This window comes from Megalobrama amblycephala, linkage group LG11, assembly GCF_018812025.1.
Source record: "Megalobrama amblycephala isolate DHTTF-2021 linkage group LG11, ASM1881202v1, whole genome shotgun sequence".
In the NCBI taxonomy this organism is placed as follows: Eukaryota; Metazoa; Chordata; class Actinopteri; order Cypriniformes; family Xenocyprididae; genus Megalobrama; species Megalobrama amblycephala.
In genome coordinates, this window is record NC_063054.1 from 23,369,739 (window position 1) to 23,393,477 (window position 23,739).

The 23,739-nt window shown below is 37.5% G+C and overlaps 4 protein-coding genes across 8 annotated transcripts; 1 reads left to right on the forward strand and 3 right to left on the reverse strand.

Annotated features, from left to right (window-relative positions):
* Positions 1-156: 156 nt before the first annotated feature.
* LOC125278051 (cytochrome P450 2J5) lies at positions 157-5,640 on the reverse strand. 3 transcript variants are annotated; one of them, XM_048206787.1, is made up of 10 exons: positions 5,334-5,615; positions 4,757-4,919; positions 3,930-4,082; positions 2,887-3,047; positions 2,343-2,519; positions 2,095-2,236; positions 1,833-2,020; positions 1,530-1,671; positions 1,035-1,044; positions 157-923 (listed from the first exon to the last, which is right to left on the reverse strand). In XM_048206787.1, the coding sequence occupies exons 1-10, from the start codon at positions 5,523-5,525 to the stop codon at positions 758-760; spliced, it is 1,494 nt and encodes a 497-aa protein (XP_048062744.1). In that variant the 5' UTR covers positions 5,526-5,615; the 3' UTR covers positions 157-757. The 3 variants fall into 3 exon arrangements, with proteins under 3 accessions (XP_048062744.1, XP_048062745.1, XP_048062746.1); XM_048206788.1 differs by lacking the exon at positions 1,035-1,044 and having other exon boundaries at positions 157-846; XM_048206789.1 differs by lacking the exons at positions 157-923; positions 1,035-1,044; positions 1,530-1,671; positions 1,833-2,020 and adding an exon at positions 1,225-1,507 and having other exon boundaries at positions 2,114-2,236; positions 5,334-5,640.
* A 6,376-nt stretch (positions 5,641-12,016) lies between these two features.
* LOC125278054 (cytochrome P450 2J2-like) lies at positions 12,017-16,153 on the reverse strand. Its single transcript, XM_048206794.1, has 9 exons — positions 15,797-16,153; positions 15,476-15,638; positions 15,217-15,366; positions 14,951-15,108; positions 14,681-14,857; positions 14,460-14,601; positions 14,181-14,368; positions 13,882-14,023; positions 12,017-12,552 (listed from the first exon to the last, which is right to left on the reverse strand). The coding sequence occupies exons 1-9, from the start codon at positions 15,977-15,979 to the stop codon at positions 12,377-12,379; spliced, it is 1,479 nt and encodes a 492-aa protein (XP_048062751.1). The 5' UTR covers positions 15,980-16,153; the 3' UTR covers positions 12,017-12,376.
* A 349-nt stretch (positions 16,154-16,502) lies between these two features.
* Positions 16,503-20,631, forward strand: LOC125278056. 3 transcript variants are annotated; one of them, XM_048206797.1, is made up of 3 exons: positions 16,503-18,715; positions 19,015-19,137; positions 19,911-20,631. In XM_048206797.1, the coding sequence occupies exons 1-3, from the start codon at positions 18,472-18,474 to the stop codon at positions 20,297-20,299; spliced, it is 756 nt and encodes a 251-aa protein (XP_048062754.1). In that variant the 5' UTR covers positions 16,503-18,471; the 3' UTR covers positions 20,300-20,631. The 3 variants fall into 3 exon arrangements, with proteins under 3 accessions (XP_048062754.1, XP_048062753.1, XP_048062755.1); XM_048206796.1 differs by having other exon boundaries at positions 16,510-18,715; positions 19,012-19,137; XM_048206798.1 differs by having other exon boundaries at positions 16,511-17,341; positions 19,012-19,137.
* A 121-nt stretch (positions 20,632-20,752) lies between these two features.
* On the reverse strand, positions 20,753-23,187 carry LOC125278055 (protein ALP1-like). Its single transcript, XM_048206795.1, has 3 exons — positions 21,989-23,187; positions 21,308-21,404; positions 20,753-21,223 (listed from the first exon to the last, which is right to left on the reverse strand). The coding sequence occupies exons 1-3, from the start codon at positions 22,207-22,209 to the stop codon at positions 20,762-20,764; spliced, it is 780 nt and encodes a 259-aa protein (XP_048062752.1). The 5' UTR covers positions 22,210-23,187; the 3' UTR covers positions 20,753-20,761.
* Positions 23,188-23,739: the final 552 nt, after the last annotated feature.

A 23,739-nucleotide genomic window follows, 5' to 3' on the forward strand; every position in this document is an offset into this window, starting at 1 on the left:
AAGTCTTTACTCACCTCTAGATGGCGCCCAAATGAAATATTTCCTAATTATTTTTGCAGTCCCACTTTGTGACACTAGTAGTGCTGAAATTACACATAATTCTTAAAGATATCAGATTTAACTAATTTGAATAGAAATGACAAAAATTAAAAAGTATTATATTATATTATGTATTTAATGATCTAAAATAGAGCCAATACAAGTGGATGAGGAAATGTTTCCTCAGCCTTGAGAGGGCACACAAACAGTTCAGCACATAAACATAGTGACATGAGAATATTGATTTCAAATTATTTAATCTAATGACAAAACCTTGCTTATATTTGCTGTCTAATACCTCTCTCTATGCATGATCAGTTTTAAAACATGAACTTCATCACCTGACCCCACAATCTGAAATCTGTGCCAAATGGTAGATGATTCTGTGATGTGTAACTTGAACTTTTCTCTATTTTTTTTTTTTATTATTCACCTGGAACTAGGACAATGTTCATCCAACACTGGTTTTTGTATACTAGGCATTACTAAGCATATTTATGCATGTTTGATATATGAGAACTAAAGCTGTTTTCTCACGCACCCTTTAATCAAACATGAATTGCTGAACTTTTGTATTTAAGTGAGTCAGAAAAAACGGTCATAACCTCCAGTGATTTGTTTTCTCAAAGATTTAAACAGATCAAATGTCATATTAAGTAAAACATGTAAAATATAATTGATTATAATATTGTTGATTTCCAAAGTGAATATGATTTGTTCAGCGTGCCGTTGCATGGATCTTGAAGGGGTGCGGGGTGCGTGTTACTCCTATCACTCCATCGAGGTTGAGCTTTTCACCCTCTGCGGCTGAAAATCGAAATTTTTGGAACAAACTGACAAAGAATAAGAAGAGCTCAATTCTAGCAAGCTGCTCCCCCAAACAGGGGTGCGTTTCCCAAAGCGAACTATGGTCGCAAGTTCCGTCGTTACCAATAGAGTTCAATGGGACTTGCGACCATGGTTCACCAACGATGCTTTCGGGAAACTCACCCCAGACCCTCTTTCCTGAGAGAGAGACAGAGTGTGAAGACGTTAATGTAAATAAACATTTTAATAAGTTCATTTACACTACCATTCAGAAGTTTGGGGTCTGTAAGATTTGTAAATATTTTTTTTAAAGAAGTCTCTAATGCTCACCAAGGCTGCATTTATTTGCTCAAAATACAGTAAAACAGTAATATTGTGAAATATTAGAATACCCATTTTCTATTTTAATATATTTAAAAATGTAATTTATTCTTGTGACGGACAAGCTGAATTTTCAGCAGTCATTACTCCAGTCTTCAGTGTCACATGATCCTTCAGTGCTATTTATCAGGATTGTTTGAACAATACAAAGTTTAAAAAAACAGCATTTATTTGGAAAAGATACTTTTTGTAACAATATAAAAGTCTTTACTATCACTCGATTACTTAAAATAATAAAAAAAAAAAAAAAAGAAATCTTACTGACCCCAAACTTCCTTTTCTTGTTTCTTCTCTCACTTTACCTGCAGAAAATGGCATGAATGCATCCCGCCTCACAAACTTGCCTTCCTTGTCTAAAAAGTGCCCTGGATTAAACTTATAGGGTGTCTCCCATTCATTCTCATCAAAGAGAACAGAGTGCAGTATGGTCATAATTGCTGTACCCTGGATTAAACAATGAATCAGAAAGAGTTAGACTTCATATTGTGACAAATTACATCATTGATCTTTCAAAGTGAAACATCAATCAGCCACATTCATCTCTTTTGGAAGTGATATAATATTTACAATATGAAGATATGCATAACTTTATGGTGATCACTCACCTTTGGGATGAAGCACTCTCCAAGGGTTGTGTCTTTGTCAGCCACTCGTAAGCCATTCATTGGTACAATATCTCCAAATCTCAGAATCTCATGGATGACCGCCTCAGTGAAGGGCATGTTGGCCTTATCGGCTATACTCGGCTCCCGTGAGCGTCCAATCACTCTGTCTATCTCCTCATGGACATTTTCTACAAATAACACCATATATTCAAATGTCAGTTCCATATATATTACTACTTATATGCATAAATTGTTGTTTTACCTTGTACTTCTGGGTAAGTGATGAGGTATATGAGACCCCAACATAATGTGGTGGATGTAGTTTCAGTCCCGGCCAGAAACAGGTCTAGAACACATGGAACAAGGTTCTGTTCGTCAAAACCGTCTGCTGTTTCATGTGGCTTCTGGTCAGGGATAGAAAAAGTCAAATAAGTTGCTGTATTCATACAAATAAATGTGAGTTAGAGAGGCTAGTTTGTAGTCATCTTGTCATTTTAATAGTTGTATTACCTCCATCATTTCAATAAGGAAGCTGTCGATGTAGTCCCGAGGCTCTGAGGGGTCCAGTTCAGCCTTGTGTTTGATGATAAACTCTCTTATGAAGGCATGTAATATCTTGTAGTTACTGAACATTTCATTGTGTGGACCTGGAAGGTGCTTCATAATGCCTGGAAATGCTTCATAGAGCTGAAAGAATTTTTTTTTTTTTTTTATCAAGGGTCTATTCTAGTGCTGCATGACCACAATTAATGATGGGTGAATAGATAGATTTATCAAAGGCAATCTTGTTGGGTTTTAGGGCCTTCTAGGGCACTCCCTCTCAAAATTTTTGCATTCCCCTGCAAACTAAATGCAGGGGTTTGCAAGAAAATGCAAAAGCATTGAAAAATATTTTCATCCCGTCTCTATTTTTTCCATCACCATGTCCCTTTACGGGCTCTGTAGAGTTTATATCTAAACTCGGAATTGTGAATTGTGAAAAAGGTCAAAATTGAGAGATACCAGCTTCCAAGAATAAAGGACAGTTATCAGAAAAGAAAAAGAATTCATTTACCTGCCCCCAAATGGAGCCCTCTATTTGAATGTTTTTAGAAATATATTTTAGCATTGTCCTGAATTGATGGTCAGCATAATCAAATCTCTGACCGAAAACCATTTGACAGATGATATTGGAAACAGCATTGTTGAACAGGATTGTTGGGTCAAAGGCAGCTCCTGAGAATAACGAATATGAAATGAGTTCTCATTATTTACCTTGAACTAATGCTGCAAACGTTTACTCACCATACCTTACTTTATTCAAGACTGTTTACATATGTATGCATGGGTGACATTAGGGGGGGTGGGGGTGAGCTCCAGCCCACTAATTTGGAGTATTTAAGGCCCGGGTATACTTCATTTCCCACGTTCCCCTCCGTCTTGTGCACAGTTGAGCGCGCAAGTCTTTCAAACTTACTCCTTTGCCCATGAGCGCGGAAAGACATTTTCTTATCATGCTACTTTTATTATTAAATTAATATTGCAATTCATTTGCCCCGCGATATCATTTCACGAAAAATAAAAAAAAATCCTCACTATGGGCCACAAGACAAATATTAAGAAAATAAATTAGATTCATCTCTCATTGTCTCTAAGAGAATATGCGCTGTTATATGCTCAGTCAGTTTTAACTTTCAGTTTTTGTAGTGAATAGGCCTAATTGACTGGAGTTTGAGACTTCTTCACCTGCATAACTCTCATGCAAAGTTTGCACATTTTTTGTGTGATATCAACTGGCTCGCCTTCATGGTTTATCATGGAAATATTTTCAATATTGCGACGTGGCATTTTTCTTTATCACCAGTTGCTTGCAAAATGATGGACACTGATTGTCATTTCCTGTGATAATAAAATTTAGTGAATTATTAAATAAGTGAGTAAATAAACAACAAGCAAACTTAAACTTGTTTGCTTAAAATTTCTGCGAATAATTTGCTGATGCAGGTACAAAAAAAAAACGTTTTGTACCTGCAAAAAAAAAAAATAATTCTTGCCCCCCTACCACAAGAGTCAAATATCACCCATGTACACACATGTATGATATTAGGTATTGTGTACCTTTCTGTCTGTCCATCTCATCCAGCAGGAAGCGACTCTCTTCGCAGATGGCCAGCTCCATTGTTTTCTTTCCCAAACCAAAGTTCCTCAGCGTTGACAGAGCAAAATGCCGTTGCTTCTTCCACATCTGACCATTACTGAGGAAGAGTCCAGCTGCAGGGGTGCAAATAATCTACATATTATTGTGAGGGTACAAACTATGGTCTAATTTTATTTTCCTCAACAAATGACCAGTGAAAGTAGGTATATAAACTCCAGAAAATATTTATTTATGTAGGCTGTGTTGATTTCTATTCATTTTCTCTGACTTTATGTGAGTAGTTTTTTCAAACCCTGTTACCAAGCTTTGGGACATGTGTAAATGCTGCTTAAAATACTTATTTGAATAATAGAAATAAACATTACATAACATCAAAATTAAATAGACAAAATTATGTAATAAAAAAAAAATGAATAAACTAAATAATTACACTAGAATGGCTTATATGGTTGCAAATTTAGGATCTAGCTTTGGGACCATATGTTGGTTTTAGTTACTGAAAAGCTTTTATTTCCTATAGATTCAAGAAAAAATGTTTTAAAGGTGCCATCGAACGTTTTTTTTTATAAGATGTAATATAAGTCTAAGGTGTCCCCTGAATGTGTCTGTGAAGTTTCAGCTCAAAATACCCCATAATTTTATTTAAAACTTAATTAATTTTTTTAACTGCCTATTTTGAGGCATAATTAGAAATGCGCCGATTCATGCTGCAGCCCCTTTAAATCGCGCGCTCTCCAATCAGTTTCACAATCATTTTCAATCAACAAGTCACAACCATTTAACCTACCATTGCCTGAATAGACTTGTGCTAGCAATGGACTGTAGGGCCGGTCCACGAAGTTTTCAGCTTGAGTCATCAGGGCCTCCTTCACCATTTTATAACCAGTAATAAAGACCATTTTGTCTCTTCCTAATCGCAGACTGAAGATATTGTTGTAGGCATGGCCTAGCTGTAAGACAACGTTTCAGAGGCTTGAGACATGTGACTGGAACTAATGCAAATCATTTGGCCCATAAATGTTTTTTGTCAGCAAACTGCAAGCATGAGCTAGAAGACATGATACATGTCAGTGTTATAGAATTATACCTCTTTTTTAATAAAACCATTTATTTCATTTGCATCTAATTTGAGTATTTTTGTTGTTGTTGTTTGTTGCTGAGGCTTGTTTGCATGAGTTAATTTTTATATTTTCTTATCAAATATTAATTCTTGCTAAGTGATATCCACTATCAAAACATATCTTCAAACAGGTCATAGTCCATTATGCAAAGTGTCAGCAGTAAACGTTTTTTTATGTTTCTCAAAATGAATAAATACTTTGTCCTGTGTTATCAACCCAGAAGTGGAAATATTGTCTACTCACCTGTGTCAGATATATATGTGGCTCTTTGGAGTCAATGTTGAAGATGTTTCCTAGAAGTGGAAGAGAGAAAGGGCTTGGTGGGTAATTCGGTGGGTTTCTGTTCTTCAGGTAGTCTGCCACTAAAAGAAAAGCCACTACGAAGAGCAATAGTGCCTTAAAATCAAGAATCTCGAGAATTGCAGTTACCGCCATGACAAGCAAGGAAGGAACATGTGAGGTTAGCAGAATATGTTGAACAGGCAGTCTTTGTCCATTTGTTCAGCCTGCCACTCCCCTCACATTCGAGCCCCCAAAGCCCACCCCCCACACGTGCCTGTATAGAACTTACCGAATGATTACAGCAACTTAAAACATGTAATTCAGTGTAATTCACATTCACAAGTTTTGCACACAGAACGCACTCAAAGTTATACAAGATCTTGATGGATTAGATTCGCACCTGTTGTAATTCATACATGTTAATGAGAATTAAGTCTCAGATTGAATTATTTTCTGCAGCATGAGTGAGAAGAGCAATGAGGTTGGAGGTTTATGGACTATTGGAGGACTATTGGAGTTTATGCCTTGCAGGTTCATTTTTAATCTAGGTTGACTTTTGCCATAGTTCTAATGATTGAATCCTCCACACACCCACACATTCATCTATATTTGCTCTTTGGCTCACCCAGTGTAAAGAGTAGCTTACTAGACACTATGCACTTATGCACTATGTACCAGGGACGGACTGGGACTAAAAAATGGCCCTAGACTTTGACTAGGCCCAGCCCAACAATTACGCCTGGCATGAGTGTCACAAGACTTTAATTGTGGCTCATGATACTATACCATCCAAATTATAGCAATAGCACTGATGTTGACTAGATGTTGTGTTAAAAGCATATTAGATTAACTTGAATACTCATATAGCAGGGGTCTCAAACTCAAATTGTCGGGGGGCCGTTTCTGTGATTGACACCTCATAGGAGGGCCATATTATCCTTCAAGCGCAAGAAAGCGCAACATTTCAGAAAATTTACTTTCCTTTGCATTATTTCTCATTTAGCCTACTTCAAATTTCATTAGGCCTACTAAAATATGTTTTATACCTATACTATAAATATCTTATTTACCATACTCATTGTTACAGAGTGTAATATAATTATATAATACTATTACTAATATAATACTATTAATTGAAATAGTCTGGTGCGACTTCTCACATCCAACAAGATATATGGAATAAAAAATCAGTAATTTAGGAACAAAACCAGCAACACTTGTGGCGTGGAGGGGTCAGAAATAAACAAAAAAACTGGAGCTATATATCAACTTTATTTTGCCCAAAAAATAAAAATCTCTCATTGTTACATACATTATTAGCTTTTAACATCTAGTGGAAGTATTTTCCCTTACTTTATGTTAGCTTAAATAACATTAAAATCTTGCACTGAACAACACTGTACTGAACAAATACAATCCCTGAATACATTTGTACACTTTGTTTCTTGACAGACACCTGCAGCGCTTGTGCTCACACAGCTGGGCCACATTTGTCCAAGATGCCGTTTGAGCATCGGTAACGTTTAATGGCTGCATCGGACGCGTTTCTGTGGTTTAAATCGGCGCTCATGACTTAAAGTCGAGTGCTTTTACTGTAATTTAGGCAAGCGTGCTCATAATAGAAGCGATTGAGAGCGCGGCTCATGGTTGCATAGCAACGACAGACGCCACTGGTGCGAAAGCGCATTGGAAAGGAGAATGCGGCGCGGCCGCTGATGTGACGCGATATGTGAATACCCCTTAGAACGGCGACTTTTTCTTTGCATATCAGACAGGTAGCAACTAGAGAATAATAATAATAATAATAATAATAATTTAGCGGGCCGGATTATGTTTTATTTTTGAGATCAGTTGCGGGCCGGGTAGAGGTGGTAGGCGTGCCGTAAATTGCCCGCGGGTCGGCAGTTTGAGACCACTGATCTAACGTCTTTGCTGCTTACTTGGCGGCCATGGCCAGTGCAGCTGGCATCCAACTTAAAGGTGCATTGCTGCCACCTACAGTACTGGAGTGTGAAACAGATTAGTGGGGGGAAAAAACAGATGATGACTGCGTGCGTGGCGGGTGGTGGGCCGGCCGTTCTGTGATTCTCCAGATCACACAGATGGCCAGTCCGCCCCTGGTACAAATGTATTCAGGGATTGTATTTGTTCAGTACACTGTTGTTCAGTGCAAGATTTTAATGTTATTTAAGCTAACATAAAGTAAGGGAAAATACTTCCACTAGATGTTAAAAGCTAATAATGTATGTAACAATGAGAGATTTTTATTTTTTGGGCAAAATAAAGTTGATATATAGCTCCAGTTTTTTTGTTTATTTCTGACCCCCTCCACGCCACAAGTGTTGCTGGTTTTGTTCCTAAATTACTGATTTTTTATTCCATATATCTTGTTGGATGTGAGAAGTCGCACCAGACTATTTCAATTAATAGTATTATATTAGTAATAGTATTATATAATTATATTACACTCTGTAACAATGAGAGAGACACTGCTGTTTACATTTAGTATGGTAAATAAGATATTTATAGTATAGGTATAAAAAATATTTTAGTAGGCCTAATGAAATTTGAAGTAGGCTAAATGAGAAATAATGCAAAGGAAAGTACATTTTCTGAAATGTTGCGCTTTCTTGCGCTTGAAGGATAATATGGCCCTCCTATGAGGTGTCAATCACAGAAACGGCCCCCCGACAATTTGAGTTTGAGACCCCTGCTATATGAGTATTCAAGTTAATCTAATATGCTTTTAACACAACATCTAGTCAACATCAGTGCTATTGCTATAATTTGGATGGTATAGTATCATGAGCCACAATTAAAGTCTTGTGACACTCATGCCAGGCGTTATTGTTGTTGTTGTCGAGTTTCCGCACGCCGATTGCTTTGGGCCGGGCCTAGTCAAAGTCCAGGGCCGTTTTTTAGTCCCAGTCCGTCCCTGTTTATATCTACCCTCTCCTTCTTCTTTCACCTCCCTTTTTATGTTTATAAAAAGTGTGGACTTTGTTTCTCCTGTATAGCTTTCCTGAGCATGTAGTCAGTAAAGTTAGAAGGGGCTTTTTTGGGCAAAATAACTGTAGCATTAGGTTGGCTAGTTTTCAAAACATGCAGGCCGCTTTATGGCCGCTATTTTGTAGCCTCCTATGTTAGAGTAGCTTCTCAGCTAATACTTTAGTTTGGTTTGAGTTAGCACTTGTCGCTTCAGTTATTTGTGTACAGGACAGCTTGTCAGCCGCCTGGCACTGTTTGCTTGCAGTGCTTCATTTTCTCCTCATACTTGAAGGTTTCAAGATGAAGCCCAAGCTTTGCTTGGCCCAGTAGGCCTTAGCCAGCGGCTAGGCTAGAGCTAGGCTAGGTGTTTGTTTGTTTGTTTACATTCCCCTGTTATTTACTATCCCCTTGTGGTCGTATAGTTCCTAGTTCTGGCCTCCTCCTGAGGGAGTTGGTGGCTGTTTTTTGCCCATATTCCCCTTCATATTTTTGTGAGCTTACTCTAGTGCTGCCACAGGTTAACACCTGTTTCTGTGATAGCAGGCTGTGACTAGCCTCTGTCTATGAACATGGTATTTTATTGTACTCCCCGGTTAGGGTTTGTGTTTCACTGAGTGCATCACCTGTTGGATTGCCCACTCGGGGTGAGTGTAGAGTGTCCTATTCTGGTTAGAATAGTATATTCTCGACTTCCGCCCAGTCGATCATGACCACAGCAGCTGTTTTACACTTGCTGTTAGATTGTTGGCTCTTTATTATAGCCTCTCTTTATTACAGCTTGTTTTTGGGGCGCTGTTGGTTTACGATCGCTAGTTTGCTCACACTTTTTAACACTGCCTCAGGCTTATGCTCACGTTATTTGAGGTGTTAGGCCTTATAGGCCTTCCTTAGACCGTGATAGCATATTTATATGTACAATGCCTGTTGGAATGTGTAGGCTTAAGCTCAGGATGTGTAGCTAGTTCCCCACAGTTATCGTGTAGGGTCTAGAACTGGTCCCCTTTGAGCATTGGCCCTGTTATGTCCATGGGCTGGCACCACATGGTGCTTAAAAGTAGTAGGCCTTACCAGGCCTCCTTTGTAGCCTCTCTGTTGGCCCAGCTGGGTTGGTTATATCTAGATTCTTTCCATGGTTGAGTCATGTCTTATGACACATGCCGCCATTGGCCACGCCCCCTCCATACGAATAAGCCTTAGTTCAGGCTTTTCGTTGAGTTCTGTGGCGTAGTGTGTACTTCTCCTACCTATGGGTCTTTCGAGTACTGGCCTGTTGGCTGCCGTTTGTCATAAGTTACCACTGGTTGTTGCCATGTGTTCATGGAGGTTGTAGGCCCTCATCAGGGCCTCCTTTCGTTCTGCGTGTTGGCACAGCTTTGTGTGGGTTTTTTGTATGTCTCTTCACCATGGGTGAATCGTGATTGCACTAGCTGACGGCGCGTGTTTCATGAGTCGTAGGCTTTCACAGGCCTCCTTTGCTATCATGCTGGAGTTTGGCTTTGTACTCCTCTCACTTAGAGAGTAAAAGGTGCTTTTACTGAGTACATTTCGAGTGCTTTTGCTTCCTTTAGGATAACACTGCCACGAGCTGATGCCACGTGTCTGCTGAGGTTATAGGCCCATGGGGCCTTCTTTAGTGCGTGTGTAGAACTTTCCAGCAGGTGTCGCTATTATTTTACATATGCATATCATTAGTGATAGATGTTATTATTATGTTCTGGGGTATTTGAAGAAATAAGTATGTATATTTACCATCTCATTCTAAATGTGAGCACATTTATGTTATATTTCATATATGTTAATCTTATTAGGTTACAGATATGTTTTATTATCTTTCCTAGTCACCAGATTATGTATATGTATATGCGTAGTTAGTCAGTGCGCAGGCGCCGCCTATGTTCATTTTCATTCTGTTGTTGGATCAGGACTGGTACGCTTGCCGGTGAGTGTCTGTAAACTGGCATTGCTAGTAATTCAGATTAAGAATTAATATTTTATGATTGTATAATTTCATTATTTAATTCTGATGTTTGTTTTTTGTGTTTCATTGTAGGTTTACGACCTAGCAGTCGAACTAACTGATTAGTTGAGTGACAAGCTAAAACGTCACACATAACTAGCTTGTGGATGATTATTGTGCATTTGTACACAATAAAAGCTCGAGTTGTATCCGCCGTGCTTGTCCTGAAACCCTTCCAGTGGGGAGTTTAGTGAGCTATACCAGATAGCTTATTAAAAAACTGGACAGCGTGATGGCGTACACTGTACTCCTCTTGCTAAAGAGTAGAAAGGTGCTTTTTCCGAGTACACTGCTCGTTGGATTGTGTTGGATGGGCTGTTTTCGTGGGCACTCACAGCTACTTAATTACTTGGTGGTCATGCTTCCAGCATGCTATGTTTCAGGTGCTTGGCCTTACGGGCCATCCTGGAATATCGCCTCATGTGTTGAGTTTCTGTGGAATGCTTAGTTCATTATTAAGAACTCTAGTTATGTTGTAGGCCCTTTGTTCCGGCCTCCATGGCTATGTGCCCACAGTACGGTCTGTCTGTTAGGCTGAGCTTCGTACTTCCCTTTTGGGTTGACTGTGTAATTGTGCTTAGCTCCCTAAGCTGGTCATTGGTTGTAGACTTCTGTGAAGTCTCCCGTTCAGACTGGCCCCAGGCTGGTTTGTGCTCCCCTGTACCAGGGTTTTTTCTAGCGCACAGCCTCCTTTTTTGGAGGGTCTCTTTTTAGGCTCAACTTGAGCTGTTGGCTGTAGGGAATGCTGTCACTGACAGCCTTGGAGAATTGCTCCCGGTTTTTCCCTGAAACTGCAGAACATTTGTCCAGACATTTTGGGCATGCATTCTCCTCTAGCATGGCGGCGTGGGTATATCGTTCCCCATAGCGCGATCAGCGCAGAGTTGAAGTTCCCTTTCGAAAGGGAACGTCTCAGGTTACGCATGTAACCATGGTTCCCTGAGAACAGGGAACGAGACTCTGCACTTTCCTGCCATGCTTCGGGATGCCTGCTGAACAGTCCCTCAAAGACGAAAAGATGTTGGCTGCTTCCCCAGGCGCTCCCTTTATACGTCACGGTTCACGCCGTTTGACGTGATAGGCTGTCGCCGGCCAATAGGATTGGAGTGTTGTTATTCTTGGCATTTCGAACACGAGTCACGAGTGACGTTCCCCATAGCGCGATCAGCGCAGAGTCTCGTTCCCTGTTCTCAGGGAACCATGGTTACATGCGTAACCTGAGACGGTTTTTAACTTTTAACATTGCATAAAATTAATACAATCCATTAAATTTAGAATTTACAGTTGATTGAACAAACAAACCCATTAAAAATGGGACAAAAGAATGTGAACCCTCCTCACACTAGTCAGAGAGGGGCATTTATCCCAAGAAAAAAACAAGTACACACACTGAATCTGAAAGGGAGTTTTTGTCTGCTGTGTGTAGTCTGTACACTCAAAGTGTTTTAGGGTTCAACAGGAAGAGGCCTCTCATGGGTCTGTGGCCCCAATGTTACATAATACCTCAGCTGTTGTTTAGTAATGAGTCTGTGACACATTCCTTCACTCTGTATAACTCAAATAATATATTTTTTTTGTCTGAAACAATTCTATTCGTATATGTCTTTTTGTATGAAACAGAGATATTTTTTGTGACATGTTCAACTCAGGTGCAGTTTATTCACATGACACTTCTGTAAATCATTTACACAGTGCATTAATACATGTATTGATACATGAACATTTATACATCAAAAACAAGTCTACTATACAACATTTGACATTTATGTATTTGGCAAATGCTTTCATCTAAAGAGACTAAGGTATACACGTTATCAGTTCATGCATTTCCTGGGAATGGAACCCATGACCTTGACATTGCTAGTACAATTCTCTACTGTTTACGCTAAAAATAAAATCTGGAGATTATAGCATAAAGTATAACTAAGTTGTATAATTACGGTTGATGTTCAGCCAGAAACACATACTTTATGTCTGATTTTAATGACATTGTTTTGTTCTAACGTAAGGACACACAAATGCGGAAGGGAGCAGGAGCATATGTGAACCATATCTCGCCCTCCAAACTGGGTTCCTCTCCTGGACATTTGGAGATGGTGAATTGCTGCAGCATGGAGGTGAAGAACAGGAAGAGCACATTACGAGCCAGTTGCTCTCCCACACACGCTCTCTTGCCTGTAAACAAATGCCATAAGGCAAAGTTACACTCAATATTGTAGCATTTACAAGAAAAAAACAAACTGGAAGTACTGCAATGCTACTTGGAAAAATTAACACTAGGATCACTAACAGTGTGACAGTTCAGCTGTTCTCAAAGTACTGTAGCTTGTCACATGTAGCGTTGTAACATCCAACAAAAACAATTGACCAGTTCGATTCCTTAACCCTTGTACACACCGGGACGATTATTGCACACACTTATCGCCAGCGTTTTTCGAGATGTTTCGAGATCTTTGTGTTCATACCCAACGATTTTCACTGGTGCTTGTGCTTAGTGCAAGTGAACGGGTAGTGCAAATAAATATATTTATGAATTAGACATTCTAAATAATATTTCTTAAATGTAAATAAAACAATAAAAATACAGATATAAAATTGCATAGACATGAGGAGATAATAAGTCACAATGACAGTAGTGCAAGTGAATGGTAGTGCAAATAAACATATTTATGAAATAAACATTCTCAACTATATTTCTTTAATGTAAAAAAAACAAAAAAAAAACAATAAAAATACAGAAATAAAATAGTATATAATACACATCTGGTGTGGCCGAGAACTGGCAGAGCAGGGATACAGCTACGGACACTGGGCATGGACAAAAGCAATATTGGTTCATTTAATACTGTATTTGCATTATTGTAATGGTAGGTTTAGGGTTGGGGTAGGTGTAGTTGTTAATAAAACACAATCTGATAAGTAGCAAATTAATTTACTGTTATTTTATTGTGAAATTTTGCCTCACTTCCGGCCGTTGCTGTATCCCTTTTAGACACAACCCCCATAGTTTGTAGAGGTCATCTTCGTCGCTGTCATCTTCTTATCAGTGTGTGCTTGGCAAAACCCTTTGGGTTTCAGCACCACCATGTTGTGTTTTACTGTAATTTCAGCAGCTTCAGGCATGTGAACAAAAGTGCCAATCTCATTGGTCGGCCAGTTATAAACACAGCGCGTCAAACCAAAAAAAAAAACGAACACAAGGCTTTTTTTTTTTTTTTAATTATGCTTTTACACCTGCCGTTTTGCACGTCGGTGTGTACACTCACATTGGCGCCCATTGTTTAATCATGAGGCATTAAACATAGGCGATAATCGTGCACGATAATCAATAATAATTCACTGTGCCAGAAAAAAATACTTAGTAAATTATACATCGTAACATGGGTTAGTTTATTTATTCATTTATAAAAGCACATTGCCCTCTCAATTCACTTCAGTGTTCAAGTTTAATTAGTGTGTGCTTGTCTTGCACTTGTGTATTTAACACCAATTACAAAACATTACCTGCTGAAAATGGCATGAAGGCATCTCTCTTCCGAAACTGTCCATTTTCATCCAGGAAGTGTCCTGGGTTAAAGGTGTCTGGGGTTTTCCATTCATTTGGATCATGCAGGACTGAAGATAAGGTTGTTGTAATAAAGGTGCCCTAATGAAGAGAGAATGAAAACTAATTGCCAACATCAGATCATTTTCTATATATATTAAAATACCTCTATATTTCAACCAAGACTATACTTGAGCTAGTGTCGAATAGAATAGAATAGAATAGAATAGAATAGAATAGAATAGAACAGAATTCATACCTTAGGAATGAAGTACCCTGCTAGTGTTGTGTCTTTAGCAGCTTGTCTAGGGATTCCCAGTGGAACAACATCCCCAAATCTTTGAATCTCATGGATAACAGCATCAGTGTAGGGCATATTAACTCTGTCAGCCAAGCAGGGTTGACGCGACTGTCCAATCACCTTGTCTATCTCTGCCTGGACCTTTTCTGAAAGGGAAATACAAGTTAGTCTTAAAGTGGGGACATTTATATGTGCAATATTCTTTAACCAGTAAATAAAAACTAAAACCACACTAACCCTGTATTTCTGGAAATTTGATCATAAAAAGCAGACCCCAGCGTAATGTAGTAGCACTGGTCTCTGTCCCCGCCTCAATCATGTCTAGGCAAGATATCACTAACCCTTCTATGTTAAAACCAGCCTCAGGGTCACTCTTTTTCTGTGGGGAAAAAGTATTGAATTATTCAAAATTTTAATAAAAAAAAAACAAAAACAAAAAAAAACAACACTTTAGTTACCTTATCCATCTCAGTCAGGTAGCTGTCTATAAGGTCACGAGGGTTTGAAGGGTCCCAGTCCTCTCTGTGTTTAATGATTTCTCCTCTCAGGAAGTCTTTTATCTTAATATAGTTGGAAAACATGGTCTGGTGGGGGCCAGGTAAATATTCCAAGAGCCGAGGGCACACATTATACAGCTGTAAAAGATGATATAGTAGATGATGAATACAGATTTTTACACTACTTTAATATTCTAACTCACAGTGAATTAACTACATGCTATCATGAACCTGTGCTCTTGGAGAACCTTGTAACTGAACACATTCATTGTCAAGATGCAGAATTCTTTGGTAACATTCATCGTGATAGTCAAAGCGTTGTCCAAATGTCAAACATGCAACGGTATTTGAGACGGCACCATGTAAGATGGCCATAGGGTTGAAAGGTCCTGTTTGAGGGAAAGCATGGATATTAATCAAACTGGCAAATTGATTTCATCCCTCTTTGCCCCAATGAACTAAAATTCTCCAGTTGATGAGACATTTAGAGACCATACCCTTTTCTTCCCTAAAAGCTTCACAAAGGTAGACACACTCTTGCTGGATGCTGTGCTCAAGGACTTTCTTCCCCTCTCCAAAGGTCCGCAAATGGAAGGCAGCAAACCTCCTATGCATCCGCCACACGTATCCATTACTCATTGTTAAACCTACATAATGACACATAAAGATAAAAGATTGATTATCATTAAGAAATCAACTCCATTTGAGAATAAAAATTGTTTTTTTTTTTTTAAGCATTATGGTCAGTTTACTTACCAATTCCCTTAAAAACTTTATGAAACAGTGGGAGATTTGGACGTTCAATGAAACTGTCGTTCTGAGTAATGAGGGCTTCCTTTACATTTTTATATCCAGATATGATTACCAGTTTCTTACTCCCCACTCTTAGGCTGAACACCTTCCCGTAGACTTCAGCCAACTGAAATTCAAAATATTTATTTTATTTTATTTATATCAATCAGAAACATTTATATAGTTAAACCTTTTATTATAAGTCCAGTAACAAGGCAATAAATGAATGCTAAAATGAATGTAAATTGTCAGACAAGTTAAAAACTAAAAAACTTAAGCTCCTACCTTATGCATGGTCCTAAAATCCATCTTAGTGAAAACAGTTCCCAGGAATGGCAGAGGCCAGGGTCCTGGGGGGAAATTGGGCGGATTCCTATTTTTGATCATATCAGCAATGAGCAGAAATACAAAAAATAAAATGATCCAGCTTTTAAAATCAAAGCTGTCAAATATGAAGTGCAGGTTCATGGTGGTAGGGGAAATGGCAGGTTCCCTTTGTCTTGTCTGATCGCTGTGGTTTGTAAATGCTTATGGTACAAGTACTTTTGTACAGGACTGGAAAATGTAAAGACTGGAGGGGAGGAGTAGAGGGATATTACACAAGGCACTCCAGATTCCAGGAAGCCCATACGTTAATGTAATATTTGACATATATGGCCCTATATCGCAAGAGACGCTGTCATATATGCAAAATATATGACAATATATTGCTATCACATATATACATATCTCCAGATATATGTTGATATATGTTTATAACATATATAAAATGTCCATATTAAATAAATATATTGACATATATTAATACCAAGTATATGATATTTGTTTATATAATTTTATGTTATGACCATATATGTCACAGATATGTTTAATTTATATATGCCAATATATGTTTATGACATATATAAAATGTCCATATTAAATAAATATATTGACATATATTAATACCATGTATATGAATTTTGTTTATATAATATTATATGTTATGACCATATATGTCACAAATATGTTCAATTTATATATTCCAATTTATTTAAACAACATACATACAAACATTTTACATGCTTGTTTGCCGTATTAATTCCTTATGTTTTCATTATTTGTACAGACTGAACTTTTAACAAGTCAACACAATCCACATTTCATTTCAATTTCTATCCCATTTTAGAATTAGCACAATTTTTTAAAAACTTGATTTATTTTACATATTTATTTTACCTTATCTTATAGCTCACACAAACTGTTGTAAAAAAACAAATGAAATGAAAATAAAGATCTAACCCAACTTCAAACTATTTTAATTAAATGACTTATTTAATCATTTTGTATGGTTTAAATTAATTTTGTTGTTGTTGTTATTTGACATTACTGTGATCTAAACCAAGAGTTACATAATGAAAATAGTATGCTTAATGCTTACTGATTATTGAATAAAGCGTTTAGATTTGACCTAAGAGACAAACAAACAAACAAAAATGCTAGAAACACTTTCAGTATGCATTTCAGGCCTTGCGTTTAGGATGCTACACAGTTACGTCATTGCGCGCGCCCAAATTCAAACGTAATCAAAAGACCGCCAATTTCGCCAAATTACGCGCATTCAGGATAGAGACCAACGGTCCACGGCTGTTCGCACTTGTCGACTGGAAACAAGAATGGAATGAAAATTGGAGCATTGTTCCAACATCACACATAAAAAAAACTTAGACAATGATGATTTCTTGGATGGACTGGATGACAGATCTGATTTAACTGAGTGGAGAGGTGGACTGAAGAAAAAACCTCAAAGCGGATGGCATTTGTACGAGAAAATGGTGCATAAAGTTGCAGGTAATTTTTGATTTTTTTTAAGTATAATTCACACATTGATATTGCACGGAGAATACATTTGAAATGATCGCCAAACTGCATGAGCCATTGATTTACCAAACTACTGGTCAGGGTAACGTTAGCCCAGCTTACTAGCTCGGTAAGAAGAACAGATCGGTTAGTTGAGCAGAAATTAACCGTGTTACGTTTTTTAAATTTCTCTATTACTGCATAATTGTGTGCGTTGTATGTTCATATTTAACAGCTAACGTTAACTACGAGTAGATTATTAGACTGAAGTGCATAATTCTATGATCTTTAAATGTTTATGTGAGAATAATATCTTTAAAAAGTAATATTTTAGCGGCCAGACACATGTAGTGGAGAAATAAAAATGCATGACTGTTAACTACACTGTGTTTCACAGACAGGCCTAAGCCAGGATTAGGCCTTAGTTCAATATGAATATTTAAGTAGTTTTTATGAACGTACACTAGAGAGAGGGGGAAAAAAACCATTACTTGTGTGCATCTTGTGACGGAACAATGGCTTAGACATGATTTAAGATATATCAGTACAAGTTTCTTTCAGTTAAAACAGCTCAAACATGCATTTTAGTCTAGGGCTAGCTTAAGCCTTGAGGTGTTTAAAAAATATAGCCCTAGTTGTAACTTTTGCTTTAGATTCTACACTTTGTATTCCCCTTTTTTCCCCATAGGCTACGTTTACATGCACCCAACTTGTAATCGGATTGAAGGCTCAATCGGATTGAAAAACGTTCATGTAAACACCTTAATCGATCCGATTGAGCTCGATCCGAATGAAATTTCAATCGGATTGGAAGGGGTGCTTTATTCCTTTTCTAATCCGATCCAACAGCAAAAAATGACCATGTAAACGCTTGAATCCGACTACTTTCTCAATCGTATTCAGAAGTGTCTGGGGCACATGCGCAGTAACACTTATTACGCAGCGCGCAAACTCACGTTCACGTTCACGTCTTTAGTTGGGAAGATGGCGGCGGGTGGAAAAAACTCGACGACGGAGGAAACAAACTATTTACTAATCGTATTAAAAGAGAAAAAATAGTGGAGAGACTGGACAGAAGAAAGGTCCGCAATAACGAGCTGTTTAAGGAGGTGTTTGAAGAAATGCAGATTGCAGGTTTCAGTCGAACAATCGAGCAAATCAAAAACAGATGGAAGTTACTAAAAACGGCGTTCTTCAAAGCTAAATCACAGAATGGTAAAAGTGGTAGTGACCCGTCCGATTTTCCGTTTTACGAAATTATTGATTCATTTATGGGAGAGCGTCCTATTGCAAACCCTGAGGATAACGGCGTGGATGTCCGCTTCTCCGAGGACTTGCCCTCGGAAGACACGACCAACAGTCCAGGTAAGGTAGACTAACTAACACTGCTTTTATATGTAACTTGTTTAAATTAGTTACTTCAGGTGATCTAGCGAACACTTCTTCGTGATTAGTGACAGAAATGTAATTTCGTGGAGATATGCAAATGTCCGCAATGTAGGTAGGCCTATGAGATTACCTTGACAGTTGTGTCCTGTATTTTAAACCATGTAAATCCATGTAATTAACCTAGTGGGCTTTTCTATGTTGGTGGTATCAAGCTAATGTACTATAAGAAACATCAGACAAACATTAAATTTGACTGTGTATTCTTCATTCAGAAGATTCATACTCCGAGGACAATATAGACAGCCCTTTTGATGAAGCTTCTATGGCGTCTTCCAGTAGTGAAATCACCCCAGGTTTACATGAAGAGACCTCTTCACAGGGGCCACGAAAGAGAAAAGGTATGTATATATTTTTATTATTATAATATTAATTAGACTTTTACTTGCATGATTCAACATTTACAGAAGCCTCTAAGTGCCATCTGAAATTTTCTTCTAAAATTATTATTTTTATTAGGCTCCTGTGTTTAGGTTTAGTAATTTCACCTTAATTGCATTGAATAGGATTTTTACATTGCCATTAAAGTGAAATAACCGAACATAAACATAAGACCCTGATTAAAAAAATAATAATTTTAAAGAACATTTCACACTTAGGCCTTTTCATCTGAACTCCTCATTTATTAATTTAGAAGATGCTTTTGTCTAAATTGACTTAAAAATGACAGACATACAATTTGTCATTACAGTTTACACACTTAACAGTATGTATTGCCAAATGTTAGGCAATACAAGGTAACCTAGAGTACAAGTAAAATTGGGAAAAGGAAAGGTTATTAAGAATTGTTGATAAAATTCTGGCTTAATAATCACCTGATATTTAACATCAAGTATGTATTTGCAGTGTAAAAAAAAAAAGTGTATCTATATCTCATATATTGTTTGCGTTAAGGAATATATTATATTTTTACTTGCACAGATTCCGCACGATCCGACAAAATCAACACCTTCATGTCTATTGTAATTTAAAGCTTTTTAAGCATGACCAAATTACCTTTTACATTGGAGTAGATTTGATTATTTGTAGTTGCAGACTTTCAATTTGACTCAAAAGTATGCAGTCTAATGCAATATTTTCTGAAATATAATACGAATCTGCAATTCCTTTGTAGGACCTACATCAAGAATAACTTCTCGCTATGAAAAAGCTATAAAGATGTGGTCATTTGAGCAGCAGACCTTTCTGGAAAAGATGCAGGAGACTCAAAATGTGTGGATGGAACAGCAACTGCAAAGAAACCAGGAACATGAAGAGAGGCTCCTCATGACACTAGTTGAGGAACATTCCAGATCAAATGAACGGCTTGTAGGACAACTGCTTTCAGGTCTTAGTGGCATCTTACACCAAACATCAGCACTACACATGCAGACGAATCGTATCCTGATGTTCCGCCCCCATCCCCAAACGCAGCACTCATATGCAGAAACAAGGGGTCATTCTTCAAAAAATACTCCACACAACGCTGACACTACTAGCATGTACACATTTATGAATCTGTGATAATCTGTGTTCAATTGTAGCCTAAGGAAACAGACATTCCTTTTGTAAAATGTTTATTTCACAACAGTTATTGTTCAACACATTTAGTTTACATTTGAAACATGTTTACACAGGTCACACAGATCTTTTTGATAAGCACTTTAAGCTTGCTTTATTGAAATGCTGCAGATTATAGACTGTAGTTAAGAAAAAGTTAACAGTACTGTTCGCAGTGGTTTCTGTTTTTGTGATGTCATACTGCAGTTTATATTTACTAAAAGATTATTTTAAAGTGTGTGAAAAGAAAATACAGGGCAGTACTGTACAAAATTTACAATAAATGGTTTATTCACTCTTAAGGTGTTTTTGTTAATTGCTTTGATAAGTACTCATGACCAGAGAATGTTTTTTTTTTTTTTTTTTTTTTAAAAAGTAAAAAATAGTAAATATGTAGTAATGTACTCTTTTTGGAAGTGTCTGTTTTCAGTGTAGGTGACCTTGACGGAGGGGAAAATGACGGGCCAAATACTGGGTCAGTGCTTCTCTTGCATTCTTTCCGCTTGTGCTGACCGAAGCATGAACAGGTTGGGTAGGCTGAGGGTAGAGTTGGTCAGTCTCACAAATGTCGTTTAACCAGTTTAAATTCACCCCATCATTTCGCTTCTCACAAAAGTTGTGCAGTGCACAGCATGTAGCGATCATCGTCGGTGCAAAGGAGAAGTGAAAGTCACTTCTTTTAAGGAGCACTCGCCACCTTGATTTCAGCTTGCCGGACGCCATCTCTACACCTACCCTGAGTGAACTCAGGTAGACACTGAATGATTCCTGCTCTGGTGTAAGATTGGGAGAATTTGTGTACCCCTTGATCAACCAGTCAAGTAAGGGATAAGCAGGATCTCCAACAACCATTAGCCTGAGGTCTTGTCCTTCTACGTTTTTCACAGCCTAGAAAATAAGTCATCATTATAGTTGTTTGCCATACGAAATCACAATTTGAGAAAATGTAATAATCTAAATGGATTAGTTTACCTTGGGCAGCAGGTGGGCTTTCTGGAAGAGTTCTGATTGTCTAAGCACACTTGCATCGTGGGCGCTGCCTGGCATTTTGCAGCTTATGTGCCAGAAGCTGGGGGAAAAAATGTGGAAAGTTAGGCACTGTTTTTTTTTATTCATCATTAGTTAATGCTGCTTTTTTTTTTTTTTTTTTTTTTTTTCCATTTTAGCTTTTATTAATAAATATATATTATTATTATTATTTATTTATTTTTAAATTAAACGCTGAAAAAAAATTTCAATTTAAGGTATGTGGCACATTTCTTTTTAAATAATTAAAAAATAAATGTTGAAAGTTAGCCAACTAAACTCGTTTCTTTAAAAGTAGCTACAATAAATGCACTGCAACCACTTGCCTTTAAAAAAAATTCAATAACTTCAACGAATAATTGCGAAATTTGAAATGTTACAACAGTTATTGCACATGATTTGAGAATGTAATAATGCAGAAAGTATTCTGCATTTTATTGAGGAATATATAGTTTGTACAGAATTAAAAAAAAAAAAAAAAAAATATATATATATATATATATATATATATATATATATATATATATATATATATATATATATATATATATATACATACATAAAACACTCAAGGACAGAGGTGTGTGTGTGTGTATGCGTGTAATGTACATATAAAAAAATTCTCACCGGCCTTGGTCATCTACAACGGCTTGAAGCACGTAGGAGGGCCACCCTTTCCTATTCACGAAGTCTTTATATCCATCAGAGGGAGGTAGAATCGGAATATGAGTTCCATCGATCAGCCCCATTATTTGTGGAATGTGGTACCTCTCAAAACGTTGGGCGTACTTTGATGCCTCATCTTCATTAGGTACTTTAATTAGAGTTTTTATTGGAGATTTGAGCATTCCCTTGCAGAAAAGATAGACACTTTTTCACTGTGCTTTTATGGATTCCAAACTGATTGGCAATCACTCGATACTCGGCGCAAGATCCTAGTTTGTACAAGGCAACGGCAACACGCATTATTAAAGGAATGGGGGCACGCACTGTACACTCCGCGGGGCTCATGTGTTCTTTCATGACAGAACATAAAGCCAAAAATGAACACCGTGTCATTCGAAAATTTTGTTTCCATTCCGAATCTGAAAACTCCTTCAGAACAACTCTTTCCCACCAATCTTGACTCCGTATCTTCATCCAGAGACTGCGGGTTAATGGGGGAGGAATGGGCATCAGAGTAATGTGATGAAGCCACACAGGATGTTGTAAAGCTGCTTGTATTCTTCTTCGTTGGCCGAGAAAAGACAGTAAAAGTTCACAAAAAAACGTTGCTGATTTATGAATATGTATGCCAACAGGGCAAAAATAATGATTAGCTCTGTTGGTGTCACGTCCATGGTTGTCGCAAATGTTAAGACGTCACACACGCAGAGCGCGTGCGCAAAAGTTTTAATCGGAATGTATATAAAACGCATATAAACGGATATTTGAATCAGATTACAATGTTTACAGTACATGTAAACAGATCTGCAATCGAATTCGATTCATTCGGATTGACGAAAATTTGTGCATGTAAACGTAGCCACAGAGACAGTCCACCCTAGAAAAACCAACAAGGACACAACATCAGTCCAGGCCAAAACTTTCTGAGCAAAAGAAAATGCAGGCCAAGCTTTTTAAGAATATGGAAGTTGTTCTGGCGGAGGCGGATGTTTAACTTCATATCTTGTTAAGTATAATTATTACTATTATTTATTAATAAGAGTAGTAATAGTATAGAAAATATGTGATGCAAAGCTAAATTGTATCAGGCCCCCTAAACACTTTTTGTTAAAGCAATGTTCTATTTATTAATATATCTTTAATATTAATTCATGTTTGCCTTTCCTCACAGCTTGAAATTTACCCGGGCTCAGGAGTTTGTGTTGTGGTCATGCAAACAGCCCCACTGCTATGGCATGGATGCTTCTCCTTGGAGTATTTGAAATTGACACTTTTGCTAAAGAGCAATCTTAGAGGTATGTAATTGGTCATAGTGTGTGCATGTGTCTGTATAATTATTATTATTTTTTGGTAATTATCTAGATTGAACTTAATATCTGAAGTCTTTGAGTAAGGGGTCAAAATAAAAAAAACTGTTCTATTATAGTAATTCTGGCATATTTACAGATATATGTACACTAAAATATGATGATTTATAAATAATTTGAGTTGTACTATTTACATTGTCACCATTTCACTTAAGCAGGCTGTCCAAGAATTAAGTTGAAAAATTTATTTTATGGTTGAGTAGTTAGATAGGAGTGGAGTGAGTTCTGATTTTGTTCTAAACTGTTATGTTGCTCTTTCTTAAGTGGCAAGTCTAAAAAAAGCAAGCCCTGGGGAAACAAAAGAGGCCTTGGACAAAACAAAAATTGATGCAATAATGAGTATGT